At 38.6% G+C, this 18,835-nt stretch overlaps 1 protein-coding gene across 5 annotated transcripts in view; it reads left to right on the forward strand.

Annotated features, from left to right (window-relative positions):
- suco (SUN domain containing ossification factor) overlaps positions 1-18,835 on the forward strand; it is a 76,618-nt gene that overhangs the window by 27,315 nt on the left and 30,468 nt on the right. For 3 of the 5 annotated variants that reach the window (XM_079832015.1, XM_079832013.1, XM_079832014.1), the window contains exons 2-6: positions 15,098-15,206; positions 16,047-16,172; positions 16,757-17,124; positions 17,714-17,824; positions 18,153-18,321. In XM_079832015.1, the coding sequence (XP_079688141.1) occupies positions 15,098-15,206; positions 16,047-16,172; positions 16,757-17,124; positions 17,714-17,824; positions 18,153-18,321 (883 nt within the window). The remainder of the gene's footprint in view (positions 1-15,097; positions 15,207-16,046; positions 16,173-16,756; positions 17,125-17,713; positions 17,825-18,152; positions 18,322-18,835) is intronic. The other 2 variants (XM_079832016.1, XM_079832017.1) reach the window with 2 other exon arrangements.

Genomic DNA, 18,835 nt, shown 5'->3' on the forward strand with positions numbered 1-18,835 from the left:
ATATATATATAGTGTCAGTGTATATGATTTCAGTATTGAACTACACATAACGTGACCATAAAATCATTTTTTATTTTTTTATTTTTTATTCCTGAGTAAAACAACCCTTTTGGCGGTTGTAAACAGGGCATATTACCTCCCAGCTGTCACACTTTCACTTCCTTGTCTTGTTTGCTTTGTACCTTGGTTTTTAAGCAGACGTTTTTTTTTTTGTACTATTTTTATCTTCTTATTTATATTTTTGTTGCTTGTGAATTATCAATCTTGTAATGTTGTTGGGTCATTCCGTGTTAACTGAACCATAGGTTCCAGCTAAAGATTTTGATTTTGATGAAAAATAAAATAAAAAAAATTCTGGTGAAAAATGAAGACTTCAGATGCCTCAACACCTCTGAATCAACATGCACCAATGCAAAAAAAAAATTCTATTTTTCCTTGTAATTTGTTAACAACATGTATTCTTTACTTCAATGAGCTCATTGTTTCTGCCTTAAATTAATACATTGTTAGCTAACTGCATGATTTGTATATACTTTTGTGAAGGAGTCGCCTGTCAATGACGTCATATCTGTGTTACCCTCGGGTTTTATTTTACTGAACGGTTTTATTTTACAGAAACGCTTTACTCTTACTACAGTGTGCAACAAGTGTCATAGCAGCCGCCGTGCGAACGCACAGGATAACGTCATAGCATAATTTTCAACACACTCAGATGTATCTAAGGCCCTGTCCCAAATGGCACACTTCATGTGCACTTTCGGTCTTGTGGACTTACAATGGCCACTGTGTGCGCGTGTCCGTGAAGTCCACGAGACCGCAGGGTGTCCCGTTTGTCATTTTAGGTCTCAGAAGGGTGCTCGCAGACGCCCCCTTTTGATGTCGATATGCACCCTCGATGCGCACTTCTGCCGAGCCCGCACTGGTACGAGCTACGCAGCGGACTTCTTCCCGGCAGTCAAAGCGGCATTACGTCGTGAAAGTGCAGACTCAGAGGAAGACCGTGAGGGTTTAGGGTGTCATTTGGGACAGGGCCTAAAATGATAAACAGAGCTGCGTTACCTCATACTCATGACTGGAAAAGCGGAAATGGCAAATATGCCATAATAAAAGTCCCGCTGCTCACAAGGCTAGTGTTGCGCTCTTATTAACAATCGCTACTGCAGCCTTGCTCAGCTCCACAACACTCTGCTTTGCTTCATACTACAGTAATGTTAATGATCGCATCCATGAACATGATTTCTGCCAGGGTCCTATCCCGATTCTTTTCCACCGGCTGTGAGGTGAAGACCACATGTCCCAAGATTCTGCGCTCCAATTGTGCGTCATCAAACTACGCCTTTGTTTTGAATAGCGGACAGAAAAGTTACATAGTACAGCTTTAATTGTACTGTAGACGCATACATTTTCTGTAAAGCTGCTTTGAAACAATGTGCTGTGGAAAGCACTATACAAAAAAATGTGAAGTGAAGTTTAATTTAATTTAATTAAAAATGCATAAATGAAGAAAAAAGCCAAAATATGAAATGTCATGGATGTAATCCACTATTTTGAAGAGGAGGGTCAAAATACAATACAATTTTTACCTTAGATTTGGAGCCGAATTACAGGGGGGTAAAAATAAATTGGCTGCATGATCATTATTTTATTTTTACATAGAGATTGGTAGGTCTGTTGGTAAAATCTATTGACTTGAGCAAGTCAATAACTTTAATACCCCACTCCCCACCACCCCCTACAAAATAGTAGAATACTCTGTTAATATACATCAATGACATTAAAGATTTTGGCTTTCATATCTATTTATGCATGTCTTTCTTCAGAATAAAAATGAACAAAATCAAAAATTTGAGCCGGGGAAGTTTCTGAAATTTGGCTTTGACACTGAATGACCCTGTATTATTTGGACTAACTTGTTTTAATGAACAATTTTTTTGATATTGTAACAGCTGACAGAGAAGACCCTTTTCATTGTGTGAAATTGTGTGAATGACATTGACTCACTGGTGAAAAATGTCAGGACAACCTCCTAATTGTTAAAGAATCTTGTATCGAATGAAGCACTGAATTAATGTGTTTGAAATCTTTGGCTCGAGAGGCTGAGAATGAAAATTGGGTTATGTTTAATTAAACTGTGGGCTTTCACGGACAGCGACGAGCACATTTTGCTGGCACTCAGATAGGCTCTCTTTTATTTTGCCTGTACTCATTTGGTTTCTCATTTTTAGAGCCAGACAGGTCCATTATTGTTGCTTCTCTCTCTGTCTTTGTATGTCTCTCTGCCTATGTAAGCAGTTATATTAGATCCTGTCAAGCGTAGGGGAACATCTGAACTTGTCCCTTGGGAAACAAGCGGATGTGTGGACCGTCCAGACAGTGGCTGTCCCCAAATCATCCCTGGAGCCATGTCAACTTTAAAGCCAAAGTTTTCCTTCTCATCTCTGAATAAAAACGCTGCACCTGCTTTGTAATTAAATGATAGGAAGAGAGAACCGAACAGGGTATTTTTGGTTAGCAGAAGCAATGAAACAAAAGTTTTGGTTTAGTTTTTCAGATTCGAGAGGGCACAATGAGAATCTCTGAGTTATAGTGAGATTTTGGAGACTTAATGTTCTCTGTGTGGGAGACAAAACAACAACAAAAGTAAACCAAATATTAGGCTATATATACGTATATATAGAAAATGACAAATACACAATATATGTGTACACTTTAGTCAGTGGACAATAGATTTAAAACTTTACTTTGGACTAAAATAAAGCATGCAACATACAACAAACAAAAGCTAAATATATTTTAAGTTATCTTAAAGCAGTATAACATTTTGAATGGACTGAGCTTCTTTCTGCCCTAGTCTTGTTTTTGATCACATCAAATGTAGTAGTCTAGTCTGGCAACTTCTAAGTTTTACGGTGCTGATTTAGTCTTCCTATAGCAGCCCATCCCCCACTTCTTCAAGCACAGGGCACATTGTCTGTTTCTGTCTATCCTACACATACAGACATCCTCCACCCCCTCCTCAGATTGTGTACCAGGACATTTTGTACTAATTGTAAAGAAAGCAGAAAAACCAGCCCATGATGTCCAGTGTTGAAAGGTTAAACGTATATGTTTACATTTATACATAGATTTGCTGACAAGTCAGTGAGTGGTTAGCGTTGTGCATCCATTAAAGAATACATGTTCTATCTCTAAGTGATCTAAATTTTTAATGACTATAATATATGTTGGTTTGCTGAGCTGTTGGCAGTAGTGGACAACTCGCACGCTCTTTCTTCCTGCAAATCAACTGCTTTCCCATTCCCAATATAAAGCCACTGATCCTGCTTTCAACCTTTTCTTACCTAATAGTTGTTGCTATATCCTGCCGCTAATACTTCACGCTTTTTAGAGTCCTTCCAAGTAGAGGTGGGCAATCTGATTATTTTATATCGTGATCGATCTAGATGTCCACAATCTACTTTTCAAAGCAAATCGTAGAGAACGTGATCTTTTATATCCACGTAATAGCATGACTTTTATTTTGTGAAGATTATGAACTGTTATTTTATATTTGATTACTTAAATTAAAATGTATTTACCTGAAAACGACTTTTACTCTCCCTGAAAAACCTACTTGAAAAGCATTGATTATTTAATTTGTATCTACTTTGTTCTACTTTATTTATTTGTGCTTTTGCTTGTTAAATGTGGTTATTTGTTCTTATTTTATTACTGACTGTTTACTTTTCTTTAATAATGTTTTAAAATTACTTTAGGCCAGTAGCTGTGGTATCGAAATTGGAATTAGAGAGTTGTGAATTTTCACTGATATCTATGTTGGTGTCGTAAATGTTCTTAAATCACCGGTCATTGGCAGGTGTGGCAAAAAGTTAGTTTTAGGCCTTGCCTGTGTGCCATAGTAATTCTAATGTCAACACGTTGAGCTGTGGCGTTGAGTTCCCTCCTTCCATTAAATGCAGATCCTGTGTGCTCATTAGGGATGTGGCTGGACAAAAAGGTTAAATGACGTTATTCTGTTATAACATTCTCTCAATTCCAGACTTTTTCTTCATTGTGAATGTTTGATAGAACATCATCTGTAGTTAGTTTTTTGTTCTCGATTAAGCGAACAAGGGTCAGAATAACTCTTCATCAAAACTGGTTAAGGTAAAAGGCATGATGTGTCAGGTTTCTTTGTCGTTGTCATTGTCATGCCGTTGTTGATGGGCTTATCTTGAAACTTGTTTGGAGATGGGATTTAGTTACTGTGCTCTTGCTGTTGTCACACCATACTTATGGCATTAACTAAGGGTTCAACTCTTTTGGAAACAAGGTTAGCATGGAAACCCATATATTCCTATAGGCTGCACTGAAACCCTGCCTAATCTCTTTTAGGAGACGGATAAACATTGTTGACTTGAGCATTGCCTGTTGAGGAAGCCAGGTGTTGCATTTCAATCGATGGCTTCAGCGTTCTAGAATGAGCTATTAAAGTATATTTTATCGCCTTTAATATCCTCATCACTTTTTTTGAGTTGGGATAAGCAGGTGTTTTTATTTGTGAAAACAGACCTCATCTGAAACACATTTCTTTTTTGTGAATTGTGCTCGTCTCGTGAGTGGAAGACGTGATGCTGCAGTGTCTGTAAATGCATGATGAGATCCAGTGTTACTGCTTTTTTTGATCCGGGCCTGGATAAGCCCGTGCTCTGTGTGACGTGTCCGCTGCTACATTCAGATCGCATTAGCTGCATGAACGCCTAAAACTTGTGATTCACCGAGGCCTCTAGAAGCTTTGGCCTCGTTTCACTAAGTGAGCTTCTCAGTTTAATGAACAGCATCGTCAGACTCCCACAATCCTTCACAATCTCTCACGGCAGCCCACAGGTGGTCGTTATACGCAACAGGAACTGGTAACTGATAACTGATAACTATAATGTCTGGTTATATTCAGTTTGCAGTTCTTACTTTGTCTACTCTGAGGATGCACGATAAAGTCGCATAGGTTATTGTCCTGAAACCGGTTACATTGATTCTCACCCTTACATCAAACAGCATGTCAGACGTTTCAGTGAACTTCTTCATAACCTCAAACACGAGATTCTGAAGCCTCTGGGATTTTAATAGCAGTTTGAATCATGACTTCACTGTACAGCTCTATTCAGCTTCCTTCTGCCATAGTGGTGTTGGCCGAGAAAGAGAGAGATTGTTATAATTCATTGCGATTTCATTTTAGAGTTTTTCAGTGACTTAATTTCCAGCCTTGTCAGCTTGAGGGCTCAGGCATCTTCCGCTCTGACATTTGCTCTGTGGCAGAATGTTTTTGTCTAGCCACAGCATTGGCCTACTTTTTGAGACAGCTCTGGCTTTGTGCCCCACAAGCCTGTTCTTCTGTTCCTCCCTCGGCCACGTCGCTCCGTGCACATCTGAATCTGTTGAGTCTGATTTCCCTCCCCTCAGTTCGTTTATTATTTATCAGTTCAAGAGACTGTGTTTGTACGGATTAAACTCACTGTGGTTTAGCATCACGTTACTGTTATTGTCCTGCTGGTTCCTCCTGACAGAGATTTTTTTAGTTTTTGTCTCATTGCATTCTGGACCAAGTGTATTTTATGTCGCAGAGCACACTGCAAAAATTAGCATTTGTAGTGACATTTAGTGTCTAGTCACCTTGTGTTTTGTGAAGCAGATGCTGTTTAGGCTTGTTCTTTTTTTTTTTCATTTAATGTGCCAGATGCTTCGTTCCAGTGCCACATAGGCAAGTCAAAGTCCACTCAACGAATGCAAAACAAACAGATCTGGATTTTTCTTCCTTAAATGTTTTGTTCATTAATAAAGCGAGCATCTGTTTGTATACAGTTTGCAGTGTATCATTGCATGAAAAATAACCTTTGAAACTCTCCTGGTGATGTGATCAGGTGAAGTCACCGGTCATAAATCTGTCATAGTCTTGACTGATATGTGGAAACCAATATGAATTGGTTTCATATAGGTTATTGATAAATATTAGATTAGAGTTTGTCTTTATTAGCTGATATTATATTTAATTATGGAAGCCCATTTTGTCAATTTTACATTTTTGATTGTTTGCCTTCCAAATCCAAATATTAAGTTCTCTAATAATTTAAAAACACTGTTAAAATCTCAAAAATTAATACTATGTTGTAATTCTTAAAATCACTAGTTTAGTTTTGATTGGCTTATTTTTTATTTAGAAAAAAAATGATTTAAATTAGGGATGCACCGATGTATCAGCTGCCGATATTTATCGGCCGATTTTTTTGATCAATTTACAACCATTGGCATATCGGCTATATCATGAGAGGTCGATATAACAAAACGATGGTTTGTTAATGAACTATGTGAAGTAGACATGTGCCGGTAAACGGTAATACGATATACCGCAATAATGAACATGCACAATATTGTTATCGTGGGCACTTCAAAATACCGTGAATAATTATTTATTATGAATTATTCAGATTTTTAGAATGAATTTTAAGAATACTTAACCCATCAACCGTTTAAAATGAACAACACGTCAAAGAGGAACGCGCACTGGCACTGACGTAAATAGACCGTGCATGAGCCGAGCACATGGCGGAATGAGGAGATGTGCTGAAGTGCACATTCATTCTTCGACAGCAGAGGGCGCTGACGGAACAGCAGAAATGCAGCCGTTTCTCCAGTAATCACATAACCTAATACATAATACTTAAAGACTTAAGGCTATTCATTTTCAAACTTGAATTTTATATTTTAATCTGGACTAAATTACATGCCCTAGATATTGTTTGAATATGTTCTGACTGTTGTTCAATCACACACTTTACAAGGCTCCAGTATTTAACATTAGTTCATTCATTAACAAACTGACAATGAAAAATACTTCTAAAGCATGTATTAATCTTAGTTAAATGTACATTTCAGCATACCTATTGTTCTTTATAATTCTTTTGCACTTTAATCTGTTTTAAATATTTGTTTAATTTATACATTTTTGTGTATTGCTTTATTGTATTTAAATGTTTGGTTCTTTTGTTATAAGAAAGTGATTTAACCTGTTATAGTATGACAACACTTTTTTTGCAACTTATTTCAATATCGTGATAATACCGTATACCGTGATAAAAGCTTCAGCAATTAATCGCAACATGAAAATTTGATACCGGCACATGCCTAGCGTGAAGGCACTGAGCTGTGTAATGTCTATATGTGATTATTAGGGGTGTAACGGTACACGTATTCGTATTGAACCGTTTCGGTACAGGGCTTCCGGTACGGTGCACGCGTGTACCGAACGGTTATGAATGTAATGTTTAACAGTTAACAGTCGGCTTGTTGTAAGCGCGGAACACACTTCAATCCGAGTTTCCACACGAACATATTAAGTATTCAGTCCATATTATCATGAAATTCAAACTATAAATGACGTTTGGATGCTCTTTAATGTCGTGACTGATCAGTGATCACTAAACACAGTTCAAGTGGCCGCGCGGCGCGCGCGCGTGACCGCGATCATTTGTGAACGGTGCACGCGTCGAACGGTTATGAATGTAATCTTTAACAGTTCACTGTCGGCTTGTTGTAAGCGCGGAACACACATCAATCCGAGTTCCCACACGAACATATTAAGTATTCAGTCCATTTTATCACGAAATTCAAACGATAAATGCCGTTTTGACGCTCTATGTGGCGTGACTGGTCACTGATCACAGTTCAAGCGGCCGTGCGACGCGCACGCGCGTGAACGCGATCATCTGTGAAGGCGATCGATCATCTGTTACTAAAGATTCAAGAATAAACATGAATGAAGATCTGAAGGTATGCTGAGGATACATTACAATTTACTGTCATGTATATGTGGTGTAATCGCTAAATCAGTGTTTCAACTGCGGAAAGATGTCAATATAACTGCTTGAGAACTAAACAATGTCATGTAACGTTAGCATCACATTTACCTCAGGCAGTCATTCAGTGTCCACAGAATTTTATTCACTAGAGAAATCAACTCTTTCGCTAAATATATGCTCTATATTAGCCGTTATATTCATTATATTCTACTTAACCTGTTAGTGATGTCTTGATTATTTCATGCATGTTAAATAAACCTGTCATGAAAATGACAGACACTGTATATAAATTATTATATTTCAACAACGATTTGGAGAAAAAAACTATTTTATAATTAGATTTAGAAGTTAATGCAAAAACTGCCTTATGTGAAATTTACATATTTGCACAATGTGTTATTTGAGTGTTGATTATTATACCTAAAAATAAATAGCAACTGAATTTAGGATAATAGTTTGGGCTCTGTTGTGAACCTTTAATATTAATGTACAAGTAAGGGCTCCCTATATAATTTACAGAAATATCTTAAATAAACTTTTAGATATAATTTAATTCATTCAAGGACACTTTTTTCTCCAGTAAACCACTGTTAAATATAAAAAATAAATAAAAAGCAATTTTGTAAATCTGCTGTACCGAACTCGTACCGAACCGTGACTTCAAAACCGAGGTACGTACCGAACCGTCAGTTTTGTGTACCGTTACACCCCTAGTGATTATATGTAATATTCCTGCTGCGATGCTGTCTGTGTTTTAATGTTTATCAAACAACAAAAGACCAACAAACATTAAAAATAAATCGCTCACTACTCTTGACTAAACTTTCATAAGGATTCATTTTCGCGATGCGGACAACGCAGACAGAATCCAGTCATAAAAACGGAATTTACTGCATAATGTGGAATGGCACGGAATGTTTTGATGAATAAATAAAATGTTGGTCAGTCACTTAAATCAATCGGGATATATATATACTAGTGTCTGTGAATATTAAGCTGCAAAAAGACTGTTTAAAAATGAAACCTGCATGTTTCTCTGTCTCTGTGAATGAATGGAGACGCGCGGCTTCATTTAGCCTAACGATACCTCTTTCTCTCACACACACACACTGTAACTCGCAATGTTTTTCAGCCTCTGCCACCTCGATATGAGACACGAATGCATCTCCAGTCACTTCATGAGCATTTTACCGTTTTATTCGACAAAACATCACAAGATTTGTCTTGAGACTGTCTCCTGTTGCCTAATTTTAGACGCATTCAAAAGAGTTAGACCTAGAGGCATAACATTATAAAGAAAGCCCTGTTCAGATGTTGGCCACAGTTTACACCAGCGTCCATTCACACCCACACCCTGGCTGAGAACTGTGGTGATTGTTCGACCGCATGCATGATTTCATTAAAAATTCACTTGATGTCTGCCTTTGTTCATGTAGGTTCATGTAGACCCTTTAAAACATTTCTTCACCTCATGCGTGTCATTGTGCTTTCAGGGTTGTGTACAGAGGTGACACATTTCTGAATAACCAATAGATATTTTCCACCACTTATTTGCCTTACCTATTTTACCACAGGTGCTCTATATGCCAGCTGTTTTCTCAGTTGTGCAAGAATTGTGCTGGCAAAAAAGACACTTTACTACATTGAATTTAGGTCTGCATGATTTAGGGGGGTGTGGTATCTTTTTAAAAAAATGTAATTTTAAAAATATCCTGATATCATTGACATGCCTATAAATCATCAGCCTGGGTTGCATTTACATAATGTAACAAGTATCACTCTAAGCCAAATGCCAATTTAGGGCAATAGGTTCTGTTCAAAACCTTTCCTGCAGAGATCTCGTCTCATGAACGAGGCAAATACTTTTTCCTCTTACTTCATTTATTTAATTGAAAATTCAATTGTATGTCTATGTTGGATGGATGCACACTTTATCACTGGTAAATATTGTTAAACATTGTGCCAGCTCCATAAACCATAAAAAGCAACCACAGTATTTGCATTAACCTCCATCAGTAATTATTTATGTACACTTCACACGTCCAGGTGTTTTCATTTTCTGTTCAGTGTCAGTTCTAGACTTAGTATTTTAGACTAGCATTTATAGCATGGATCTTCTTTTTTTTTTTTTTTTTTTTTTAAAGTTAATACATTACAATCATGCTTTTCAAGCTCTTTTCCTGACATTATATGGTAGGTGATGTTAAGTTTAATGCATCGTATTTTAGGATTGCGGTACAGTTGTGGATCCTGGTCTTCTCTGGCATGAAGAATAGGGCTAAAACTAACAGGAAATATTTGGGGGATTTTTGCTGGGCGCCTGGCTTCCCCAAATCTACTCATCCAGACAGACTGAGAGAAGAATAGACACTGGAACAAAATGAAGAGATCTGTCACATCAAGTGGAGCACTGGGAAATTGATTGCCATCTTTTATTGTGTAGTGTCCCATCACCAGTATTCAATCCTGGTGCTTAGTTTCTGTCCCGACCATGTGATTTCACAGGGTACCTCACTTGTTTGCACAAACCTTCATGTAGTGCTGACTACTGAGGGGGTCCACAATGTCGGCTGGGTAGTGATATATTGAATGTTTGCGGTTTGCAGTGCATCTCAGACTGAGCATTTCTCCAATGATTTGGCATCTTTCTTGGGATGGTCGAACACAATATGTAAAGTGGGTTGACTGTGAGCCAACATATCAAACTTTTCCTGCATGTCTACAGCCATGAAATGGTTTAGACAAACATATCATTGTTCCAACAAAAGAAAAATGTGTTTGTACATGGACAAGTTTAGTGTCTCCCATATCTTGGCCTAAGGGTGATTCATGCGATGTAACCAAGGTTTTATGTTTCTGATTTTTGTATGATGTAAAAAATTCTACAACAGGTCAGCCAACAAAATGTCTTTTCTTCTCCTCTTTTTGCACAAGAACAGGTGTTTTGAACACAACAATTTCCCAGTTCTTTGTCATCAGCCTCCGCTCTTATGTGTGCTCGAGCCCTGCTGCTGTGCTTCACTGTAAGTGCTCCCATAAATAAGAGCTAAATGGGATATGATGTTCTCCCACTGTGTTCACATAAGCTCCCTGTCCAATGGAAGAGCAGCAGTAACCCTGATATGCCTGTGGGCCACACAGCCTCCTGTGTGGGGTCGATTCCTAACAGCGGAAGTATATATGGACATAGCCTCTCTGCTCTTTGTTAATGGTTATTTACACACTCCTCTTCACTTGATTTATGGTTATTTACACACTCCTCTTCACCTGACTGGAAGCACTGTTATGTAACATCAAAAAGCGATATTATTTTGATCTGGAGAGGGCAAAAATCTTGAGCTTCTATTTTTGTGAATGGAATATAAACATATTTTCTTCTCTCTCCTTTTTACAGTAAGGATTTGACCTATTTTCTTGTCATGACATGTCAGATGACTTTTGCTGCTTTTTTTTGTCTGGGTAGCAAAAAGATATTTGGCTACTACTAGAATAGCATTCAAAAAATATGCATACATATCTTCTCCACACAGGCCTACACTAGTCTTGTGTGATGTGGAAGAATCTAGTTGTTTTATAGTAGGTATTGATCTTCATCTGTCTGTGGTGTTATTTTTTTTAACTGAAAGCTGTTCTGATGAATCACTTCATTTGACCTTCATTTGAGTTCATTACCTCCTGCTCCACCTCTCTTCTGATCTTAATTCAGTGGTGCTTTCTACAAGAAGCCAAAAATTATTTCCATAATCAAATCTGTTGGAGGAGCGTGCCATTGAATAGAGATCTCCATATGAAGTGGAAAAGATCATGGCGAGACAAAATAAGCTCTGCACATTGTGCTTTGGATTGGGGTTTGGGCTTGTATAGTGAAACATTGGCTACTGCAAACAGCAGCTGATGACATCTGATGGTTCAGCTCATGTCATCTACAGAGGAGCTGTACATTTACATTTACATATTGCTGTTTGTCAGTGAGTCTACATTTGTATTATTAATAGAGTGTGACTTTTCAAAACACTTTTTAATACATAGTTGTCTGGAGTACTTCATTCTGATTGGTCAGTTTATGTATGGGTGCTAACCTGTAACTGACCTTTGTCTCAGGCAACTCATCACTCTTCACTCTCTTGCTTCTCACATAATTAAATTTCAACTCAAATCAATATATAATGTCTATTTATTTAATTATCTTGTTACTAGTCTTGTAGCAAACATGTTAATGTACAGTTAGCTGGTCATTACAAAAGATGTAATCGACATGATTGATCACCATGTCTGGTTTATTGTGAGATAATGACTGGGGCTGTACAGGGGATACTCAACTGCTGCTCTAGGGAAAACATGATTGTGCCGCCCCCAACCCTTCACATGAGAACCTTTAACGCTACATGTGAAAGTACTAAATAGTTGCACGTTTATAGTTCCCTGTTCCCTAGTTTCTTGTTTAACATATGCACAGTTCACTAACAATATGTTCTGATTCCTCAATTTTGCAAAAAAAAATGTTGTAGACTTTTTAACTCTATACTGTGAACTATGACTAAACTCAATCACTCAATCAGTTTAACAACTGACTTTTCCATTCTTAAAAGTTGTGCAAATGTAAATAAACCCATTCAAATATTTAGCCTACTTTGTGAATTAATTTATTTGTTGTGATTGATAGATTTTGTGATTGCCACTAAAATTGTTGTTTTTAAAATCGCACCTTGACTGCATGTCGCATTGGGTCAAAATTGCATTGTTGAGAGAAAAAAAAAGCAGAAGTCGCATTGGTGTATGTCACATTTTATTATTACAGAAATAATGTAAAATACCGGTACAAAAACAAACGTTTACAAACATTATAAACATGTATTTTAGGTCCAGGAACGGTAAATGATGTGAAGCTTATTGGCATCATTGGATTTAATAAAAATTATAACAAACATACCTCATAGTGGCATTTATTATAAATGCCAAGCCTAAACATTTATTCTTCTGTTAAAATAAGTCCTGCTTCTGACACCTTTCGGTCAAACAGATAATATTGGCCGATTATATTGGTCAACCTCTTGAATTTATCTACAATTTACACACAATTTTGTTTGGCTTATGTTACATTAATAAAGCCCATATATTGCTTTGTCAATAATGTTATACAATCATGCCAGTAAAAGTATTTTGAAATTGATAATTCCTATGTAGTTGTGTTTTTATTTCTCTCTCTCTCTCTCTGTCTAGATTACTTTTTCCGTCCTCGCTAAGCTGTGGCCCTATCCAATTGCCTAGTTTTCCTATATGTATGTGGCATCCCTTCTACTATTGTTTTGATCATTATACACACAGAACATACATTGTTGCTCAATAACTCCCCGCTGACACCTGTGAACACTACATCTCTTTGTGTGTGTGTATATATATGTTCAAGGTTTGACCCATTAATCATTAGCTCAGATCCATATGCATCAGTGACAACATAAAGAATCTGAGGGGGGTAAAAACCCTTCGCTCGTCTTACAAACATCATTTTACAATAGGTCATTTATTGCTCTTTGCAAGTTGTTCCTTATTGTAAACTTTTCAAGGAGTGTTTCATTATGTCTTAAAGTGGGTGTGTCTTCAATGCTGTGACTTGCCCATACATGCTTTCCTCAAGTAAACACCTAATTACAAAGGTTGGATAATAAGTGGAGTCCCATCAGAGGAATAACTAATGTGCGATGTTGATTGAGGGTTTGACCATACTGGCCGAGGTGCTGACAGTGTGCTAACATGAGCCTGCATGTGTGCAGGTTCTCCTTACTCCTAAATCCAGTCAAGGTGACGCTCTCAAGTTACTCAGTGTGAACATTTGAAATGAGAGTGAGACAGAGAGGGCTGATAATGACGGGCACCAGCTGTTGTTCATTCCCCAAAAAGTCATCTGACAGTTTTCTTTGGCGAGTAGATGCATAGTACAAGATTTTTGCCATGATTTTAACTCCCACGTGGATGTGCGCTGGTTAAATTAGACGGTCAGGATTAGACAGGATGAATTTAGAGTGTAAAATTGATTGATCAGTTTGGTGAAGTGTGTCAGTTGATATTCATTTCAGATACTGCGGTCAGTACGGTTTGCATTCATTTCCAAACATGGTGTGTTTTAGGTGCAGAACAGACAGTGTGAGTGTTGCAATGAGGCATGACAACTCCGCTAATCACAGAATAGAAATGTTGATTAACCTTATTAAATCAGTTTTTGCATCATGGAAATCATATAGCCCTAGTTACACATGTGCCCTTAAAATCAGTCTCGGGTAGTGTTTTGCTGTCTAATTATTAACTGCTTCACTCATACAGTTAATTTTCTCATCCTAGTGAAGAGTGAGGTAACAGTTAGACAAGTAGAAATGTGCTCAGTAGAGTAGAACAAAACAATTCAATTCAAGTTTTCTCAGTCTCACCTGTCTTTCACATCCACATCAGCTCACTAAAAACCTATCGACATTGCAAGATTATATCATGGTTATGCGTCTGCGATCCTGACACATCTTTAAAATGCATCCAATAGTGTTACTGTTGGACTTAAAACACTGTGCTGTGAGCAGTTTCTGTTTTATTAGGCCTTTTATTAGGTCTCTTTTGTGAGCATTGTGATAGGATGTTCCTCTTTCGCCTATTAATTTGTTGTGTGGACCCTAAACCAGTCTAACCAAATAGTCTGAAAGTCAATGGTTTTGCACATCAACTAATCTGAACATAAATTCCCCTTCTTTGTTGCCTTGACTGAAATTATAACCAGTATCAAATCCCTGCCATTCAGACGCTATTTCTCAACTAAGCTTGCACAGCATTAGGCAATGTCACGCTGTAATACCATGAAAATTATTGGAACATGTTTGGTTCATTTTCAGTGGTAAATGGCAGTATGTTTTGGGTGGAACCACTTTTATGAGAGCTCTGTTGTAATTGGCTTTTAGATAGAATAATTTTCACTGTGACGGAGAATTTACTCTAAAAGAATAAAATACGGAAAGAGGTGTAATCTTGCATCTCAGCCATGCAAATTTCTTCATTGCTATAGAGCGTGTATGTTGGTAACCTCATACTGCGCGCCCCACCGGTCTCGATTTTCTCATGGCCCTCAGAGTCATCCTGCTTTCCACAGTATTATTAATTATAATCAAAATGATTTGTCTTCAATGACCTTAGTAGATTTAGTGAGTTTTTAATATCACATGTATCTCATAGACAACTCAACTCATTTCCACTTTTGTGAATCTTACATTTGACTCTTTGTGTTGCAGGCACTCTTGTCGTCATGTTTATTGTTCAGAAGAGATCTCCTCTGGCCCAGGACTCCCTGCACAGGATGACAGCCGTTACACAACGGAGGAACCAGGGGCTGACAGAAAGGTACAAAAACTCTACACAGTTACCAACTAAATACCTCAACAACTTGCTAGCAGTTGAATTCTTCACCTATTAAGTCGATGAATGTGTGTCTTTCACCCCATTGAGATTTAACTCCGTATTGTAAAATGGGATCACATACATTTGACCTTTTAGAGAGAGGGGTTTGGCTGTTGTGTGTCTAAATAGCCCTGAAGTTGTGCAATAGCTCCTCATTCAGAGTGCAGACTGTTGTTGACATTGTCTTTCATCAGGCTAATCTATAACTTACCTACAGGGGCCCCAACAAAGACCCCCTCCTCCGTGTAACCTATAGATTTAAGGCTGTATAGGGGCGTGGAGTCTTTTGATTGTCCAATATTTCTTAGTGACTGACTGATTGGGCCGTCTAAGTTAGAAGACATTCAATGTTCAACTAAAGTGTGAAATATGTAAACTTGTCCTGTTTGCACTTAAACACTGTTACAAAAGTGTTTCCTCTTTTCTCCCACCAAACTTGAATGATAGCTGAAAAAACAACTCTTTCACCCTCATAGAAACAAAACCAGTTCTGCCAACTCACCTGTTGTTGAAGGAATAGTAAAAATTAACTCCTCAATCCATCAATCATGCCATTTACTCAACCTCATGTTTTTCCATTTACCTCGGAGCACAAACGGATTTTCAGCAGAATTATAATGTTGCTCACAATGAAACCACAAAAATACACGTGACCATGGTCTGTCAAACTCCAAAAATGACTAAAGATGGCATGGAATAGTTTGTGAGAAATTGACCCTGTTACCTTTTCTTGGTCTATATTTAGACACTTTTGTCACATGCAACATTGTTTTCCTCTTTTAGGTTGAAGAGGAAAGGGCGACACACACTCAGTCATCGCACAGCGTGGGCCTGGAGACCGAGACGGCTGCACTAAAGGACACCTCATTGCACTCACAAGACACCCCACACGAAGAGAAGCACAAACAGGTGCCCGTGCGATATCAACCATCATATCTGTTTTCTTCTATTATATCTCAACCTGACCTCCAGCTTTGGATGTGACCCACACATGCGACTCAAGGGATAGGACACACAAAGTCCTATATTTGTTTCAGTTAACTTGTGGCTTTTTTGGAAAAAATTTTTTAGTTATGAGTTGCCATGAAATACAGTGCTTGTTCACTTTTGGTTTCCATAACTTTTTCCCATAGGGATTTATTAAAGTGTTTTAAGCCATGAACCAAACCAGCCAGCCACAAGGTGAATTGCAACAAACTTTATTTTGAAAAGGATTTAAAGGTACAAAACGGTGTATTAACAGCTTCAGTGAGGGAAAGAACTACAAACTTGTCAAGGGTTGTAAAGGACAATTTTGGAGAAATCTTAACGATTTATAAATTAGGTTCCCTCATCGATAAAATGAATGGGATTTTTACTTCCAGAACACTTCCACTTTATTGCTGTGATCCTCCAGCTCATGTCTGCAACCAAATCATACATCATGTAGTTTCTCAATGACGCACAGCCTTTTTCTGTTGCTTAATTGTTTATCTGTGATTCTGTCCTTGTAGACTGTGAATTTAGAAGAAGTGTTGGAGGAGTCACAGATTCAGCTTGAATCTGCTCTCCCTGAGGAAGAGCAACAACAAGAGCAGCAGCAACCAGAACCCCAGAGCACCCAACAACCAGACCAACAACAGTCAGCTCAACCACCAACACTTACACAGTCCCAAACAGCACAGCCTGAATCTCAGCCCCAGCCAGACCATGAAACTCCACAGGCCACTGCAACAGAGGACCAAGCTGCCCACGACTCAGATTCTTTAACCCCTCCACCGACTGAACCACATGGAGAAGACTCTGCACCTGCTGCTGAACTCCAGAAGAGCCCAGAGTCAGCCTCACCTACCTCAGTCACCACCTCCGAGACCCCCTCCAGGTGCGTACAGACACAGCAGTTTGGGAGAGGAGAGGGTGGGAACTTTGAATGTTTGTCTTATCATTCATCTCACCATTTATTTTCTTTATTCACCTTTCTTTTGATTTAGTTTTATTATTGTTTCTTTGTGACACCATTTCTGCATCCAAACTTTTAAATTGAATCAGTCGAGCATACAGTCATCACTTTATGGACATTATGGAACGTACCTGCTTTGGAACTGCACCGGTTTTTAAAAATTGCATCGTAGTGTATCTCACCTTCTTTACTAGACCTCTATGGCGTGTTTTTTTTTTTCTGGACTTGGAGCATTTATGAATCTTCCATTTCAGCAAGGATAAAAAAAAAAAGACAATATCGGTCTGCGCTTAGCTAGATGGCCCTTTAAAATGTAATAAACCAGTAAGACAGGAACCGTCTACAGAACACTGGAGAAAATTAACCATGCTTTAATCCGTACCTGGATCCAGCCAGGTTTCTTTCTCTCTTATTCTTTCTAGCCCCTCCCTCTCTCCATTTAGTATCACTCTCCCATTCCTCTCTATCTTTTCCTTCTCTCGGTAAACGGCATATGATTTCTTTCCTTCAGTGGACTAGACGTTCCGCGTCCTGATGCCCCTGTAGAGAACTCTAGTGCCAGTCAGTGTGAGGTGGGCTCTGTGCCCCCCTTCAGCCAACCCCTTGGCACCACGTTCAACAGGTGAGTACAGAGCAACAGGTTAACGACAGGTAACAAAGCAGGTTACATGGTAACATTACGGTAACTCCAGTACTCGCGTTACATTAGGTGACTTGGTAACTGATGGTTAACCAAGTAACGGAGCTGTTTCAGCCACATCAAGCCTCGTCTTCTGGCCTTGCTCTTATTTGTTCTCATTTTTCATTTCATTTTTCCCCCCCCATGATGTCATGATTCACCATTTTAATGGTTGTCATTTGATTGAACAAAGATATTTTGTTTTTTCTATCTAGCAATCTATTAATGTCTCTTTATACCCCCACCCTTTCCTCTGTTTTCTTGCTCTCAGTAGTGTTGTGGAGGAACATGCAGAGAAGCAAACAGAGAACCAGTCTGACACTTTGGAAGAGAGTGTAGAGACTAGTGCTGACCCGATTGCCCCTCTGGTCCCGAGTGAGCTGGACCTCACAGAGCAGGGGCAGACTGACAATATCCCTCCATCTACAGAAAGCCAGCAGGTACACACACACACACACACACACACACACACACACACACACACACACTACAAGCACATTTTTCAGACTAAACTAACATTGCTAGTAATTACAAATAATTGCAAAAGTGGGAGAGAATGAAGCAAATACCAACGATGAACCGATTGCATTTTTCTTGGCCGATTCCGATTTTCTTTTTTCTAAGTGTGACCTGCCGATACTAGGGGTGTGACGAGACCCTAGATTGGGTTTACGAGACGCGATGAGATAAGCGCAGTGAGCCACTAATTCTGGTACTTGCGTGACTCACTAGCTGTTTGAGACTGAGAAGCGGCTTGTGTGCTCCACTTGTATAGATCAGTGGTACACACGCTTTTGGTGTGCGAACCCTGCTGGAATGACTGAAATGATGCACAATACAAGCACTATTTAATCAGAGTGAATAAGACGAGTGAGTGAGAGGAGGCAGATGTGTGTCACTTTGCTGTTTGAGAGAAGAGAGCGAGAACGTGCAGCTGAGTGAGCTGATGTTATT

Source organism: Gobio gobio (assembly GCF_949357685.1).
Source record: "Gobio gobio genome assembly, chromosome: 12".
In the NCBI taxonomy this organism is placed as follows: Eukaryota; Metazoa; Chordata; class Actinopteri; order Cypriniformes; family Gobionidae; genus Gobio; species Gobio gobio.